This window comes from Rhincodon typus, chromosome 3, assembly GCF_021869965.1.
Source record: "Rhincodon typus isolate 14 chromosome 3, sRhiTyp1.1, whole genome shotgun sequence".
In the NCBI taxonomy this organism is placed as follows: domain Eukaryota; kingdom Metazoa; phylum Chordata; class Chondrichthyes; order Orectolobiformes; family Rhincodontidae; genus Rhincodon; species Rhincodon typus.
Window position 1 is genome coordinate 92,913,591 of NC_063334.1, and position 3,947 is coordinate 92,917,537.

At 40.9% G+C, this 3,947-nt stretch overlaps 1 protein-coding gene across 1 annotated transcript in view; it reads left to right on the forward strand.

Annotated features, from left to right (window-relative positions):
• The first annotated feature begins 316 nt into the window (after window positions 1-316).
• The window catches only part of LOC109930681 (xanthine dehydrogenase-like), a 95,383-nt gene continuing 91,752 nt past the window's right edge, over window positions 317-3,947 (forward strand). The window contains exons 1-2 of the mRNA XM_048593777.1: window positions 317-452; window positions 2,222-2,304. Of these exons, the coding sequence (XP_048449734.1) occupies window positions 317-452; window positions 2,222-2,304 (219 nt within the window). The remainder of the gene's footprint in view (window positions 453-2,221; window positions 2,305-3,947) is intronic.

Genomic DNA, 3,947 nt, shown 5'->3' on the forward strand with positions numbered 1-3,947 from the left:
GTTCAGTATCTGGAGAATTGGTAATTGTATTGAACATTGTACAGTCATCAGAGAACAACTGACTTTTTGATGTAGCAAAGGCCATTTAAGAAGCAACTGCAGATATTTGGGTCTCTGACACTGCCCTGAGAAACTTCTGCAGTCCTGGGTCTGAGAAATTAACCTCCAGCAACCAAAACTTATCTTCCTTTACGATATGTATGATTCCAACCAGTAGAGAGCTTTCTCTCTGATTCCCATTGACTCCAAATTTTGGCTCAGAAGATCATTTACTGGGATCAATATATTGAAGATTAAAAATAGCAGGAGTTAGAAAATGCTGATGATGAAAGTTTGCAGGTCCCAGAACAATGTTTACACTGTTAGAGAGATCATTGAACAAGAAATTATTGGTATGTGTAACAAAGGTAATGTAATAATTGGCGATCAAATTAACAAGGATAGTCTAAAAGGTGAGTTTTTAGAATGTTTTCGTAACATGTGGAACCACCTAAGGACAAAAGCATTTTAGATCTAATATTATATGTTACAACATGTTTAATTATTAATTACAAAAGATCTGCTGGGAACTCATGATCTAATACAATTACATTCCATGTTACCTTTGAAAAGAACAGTGCCAAACAGAAACAAGATTCTTAAAATTAAACAACCAATTGAATTGGTATGAGGGTAGAATTAGCTGTCTGGGGATTTGGAGATCGATTGATAATTTGTTTTTATGCATTTGTGGAAAATGTGCTTTGCTGACTGTTCAATCCTGGTTGCCCTTGTCAAGTTAGAGGTGAGCTGTCTTTTTGAACTACTGCAGTCCATTTAGGATAATTAAATCCACAGTGCTATTAGGGAGGGGGTTCCAAGTTTTTGACCCAGAGACATTGAAGTAACAATGAAATATTTCCAAGTCAGGATAGTGAGTGGCATGGAGGGGAACTTGCAGGATGTGGTGTTCTTGTGAATTTGCTGCCCTTGTCGTTCTAGATGGCAGTGGTTGTGGGTTTGTAAGGTGCTTTCTAAGGTGAGTTGTTGCAGTGTATCTTGTAGATGGTGCACACTGCTGCTACCGCCCCTTTGAGGTGTGGGGAATGAATGTTTGTTGATATTGTGCCAATCAAGGGGCTGCTTGGGAGCTGCACTCACCCAGATACGTGCCTTATAGACAGTGGACAGACTTTGGGGAGTCAGGAGGCGAGTTTCTTTCTCTAGGATTCCTAGCATCTGACTTGCTCTTGTAGCCATAATATTTATATAACTGGTCCAATTCAGTTTCTGGTCAATGGTAGCTCCCAGGATGTTGAGCGTGGGGTGTCATTGATGGTAATGGCAGTGAATGTCAAGTGGTAACGGTTAGATTCTCTCTCTGGAGATAGTCAGTGCCTGACATTTGTGTATCACAAATGTTACTCGCCATTTGTTAGCTCAAAATTGGATTTTGTCAAGGTCTTGCTGCAAGTGGATGCAGACCACTACAGCATGTGAGGAGTCACAAATGATGCTGAACGTTGTGCAATCATCTACAAATCTCTCCACTTCTGACTTTATGATGGAAGGAAGGTCACTGATGCAACTAGGTGGTGATTGTTAACCTATCCTGAAGAACTCGTGCAGAGATGTCTTGGAGTTGAGATGAATAATCTCTGACATCTGCACAACCATCTAACTTTGTGCCAGATATGACTCCAACTAATGCGGCCTTGATGTCAAATTGACTAAAACGTATGGAGGATAAGGATTTGAAGCCTAATAATCATGATGATATTGAATAGTACAGTAGGTTTGGTGGACTATTTCGTCTTTGTTATTACTATTTCTTACTATTGGTCCTGCAAAGTGCTTTGAGACATTTTACTACATTTGGCCATTAAATGCAAGCTATTGTTACTGTAGAAAAGAAGAATGAATTGAAGAACCCAAAATAAATGCAGAGCTGAATACTTAGTGGCTACATTGGAGATCATCAAGGTTGCAAACAATGCAGGATGAGTGATTTTTAACTCAAAGAAGACAGCAACTGGTGAAATATAAGCTATTAGTAGAAAAATAAAAAGGTGCAGATAGAAATGCCCCTTTTAGGTTTGCATCAAATTGACTTTTTAATTTTGACTTGTGAATAATTTTCTTACCCTTATTATATTGGAGTAAAAACACGATAATTAAATACGAAGGAAATACCTGACAAATTGTCTTTGCTAACTTGCCACTTTCTATCTGATCAATCCAGGCTATCGACCTATTTTGGATGCCATGAAGTCTTTTGTAAAGAACGCAGACACAAAGCTGAGAGGTTCCTTCATTGATATAGAGGTAAAACTGAAACTGTTATGATTTAAAATTTAGTTTTTTGTTGATAATGTTATTATATTGAGATGTTACATAGGCCACTAGGTATAGCAGCAGAATTAGACTATTCGGCTCATCGAGTCTGCACCACCATTCAGTCATGGCAGATATGTTTTTGAACCTCCTTCTCCCGCCTTCTCCCTACAATCCTTGATCCCCCTACCAATCAAGAACCGATGTATCTCTGTTTTAAATACATTCAATGACATAGCTTCAACAGTCCTCTGCGGAGATGTGTTCCACAGATTAACCACACTGAAGAAATTGCTCCTCATCTCAGTTTTAAAGGGCCATCCCTTCTTCCCGAGGCTGTGTCCTCGGGTCCTAGTCTCTCCTACTATTGGAAACATCTTCTCCGTGTTCACTGTATTCAGGTCTTGCAGTATTCTGTAAGTTTCAATCAGATTCCCCCCTCATCCTTCTAAACTGCACTTAGTACAGACCCAGAGTCCTCAACCGCTCCGCATATGACAAAGCCTTCATCCCCACAATGATTCTTGTAAACCTGCTCTGGACCCTCGCCAATGCCAGCAGATCCTTCCCTAGGTACGGGGCCCAAAACTGCTCTCAATATTCCAAATGCTGTCTGACCAGAGCCTTATACAGCCTCAGCAGTACATCTCTGTTCTTGTATTCTAACCCTCTTGAAAGGAATGTTAACATTGCATTTGACTTCCTAACTGCTAACTGAGCCTGCATGTTAATCTGAAACGAATCCTAAATTAGGACTTCTAATTCCTTTTGTGCTTCAGATTTCTGAAGCCCCTCCTGATTTAGAAAATAGTGTATGCCTCTACTCTTCCAGCAAAGTGCATAATCTCACACTTTCCCACATTGTGTACTATCTGCAACTTCTTTGCCCACTCTCCAAGCCTGTCCAAGTCCTTCTGCAGCCTCCCTGCCACCTCATTGCTACCTGTCTCTCCACCTATTTTGTGTGATTTGCAAACTTAGTAACAATTCCCCTCAGTGCCTTCGTCCAGATCTTTAGTTTATGATGTGAATAGTTGTGGTCCCAACACTGACCCCTGTGGAACCCCATAAGTCACAGGGTGCCATCCTGAAAATAACTCATTTTTATCCATTTTCTCCCTTCTGCCAGTCAGCCAATCCTTTGTCCAAGTTAATACCTTGCCCCTAATACAATGGTCTCGTATCTTATTTAGCAGCCTCCTGTGCAGCACTTTGTCAAAGGCTTCTAAAAAATTCCAAATAGCTCATGTCGACTGGCTCTCCTTTGTCGAGCTTGCTTGTTATTTCTTCAAAGGGTTCTAATAGATTTGTTAGGCATAAGCTACCTTTGTTGAAGCCATGCCTGCTCCACCCTGTTTTACCTTGCACTTCCAAGTACTCTGCATTCACAAAATTAATAATGGACTGGAAAATCTTACCAACAACCAAGGTCTGGCTAACTAGCCTATAGTTTCCAGTCTAGAGCTGGATGAACACAGCAGGCCAAGCAGCATCAGAGGAGCAGGAAAGCCGACATTTCGGGTCGAGACCCTTCTTCAGAAATTCAGATTTCTGAAGAAGGGTCTCGACCCAAAACGTCAGCCTTCATGCTCCTCTGATGCTGCTTGGCCTGCTGTGTTCATCCAGCTCTACAC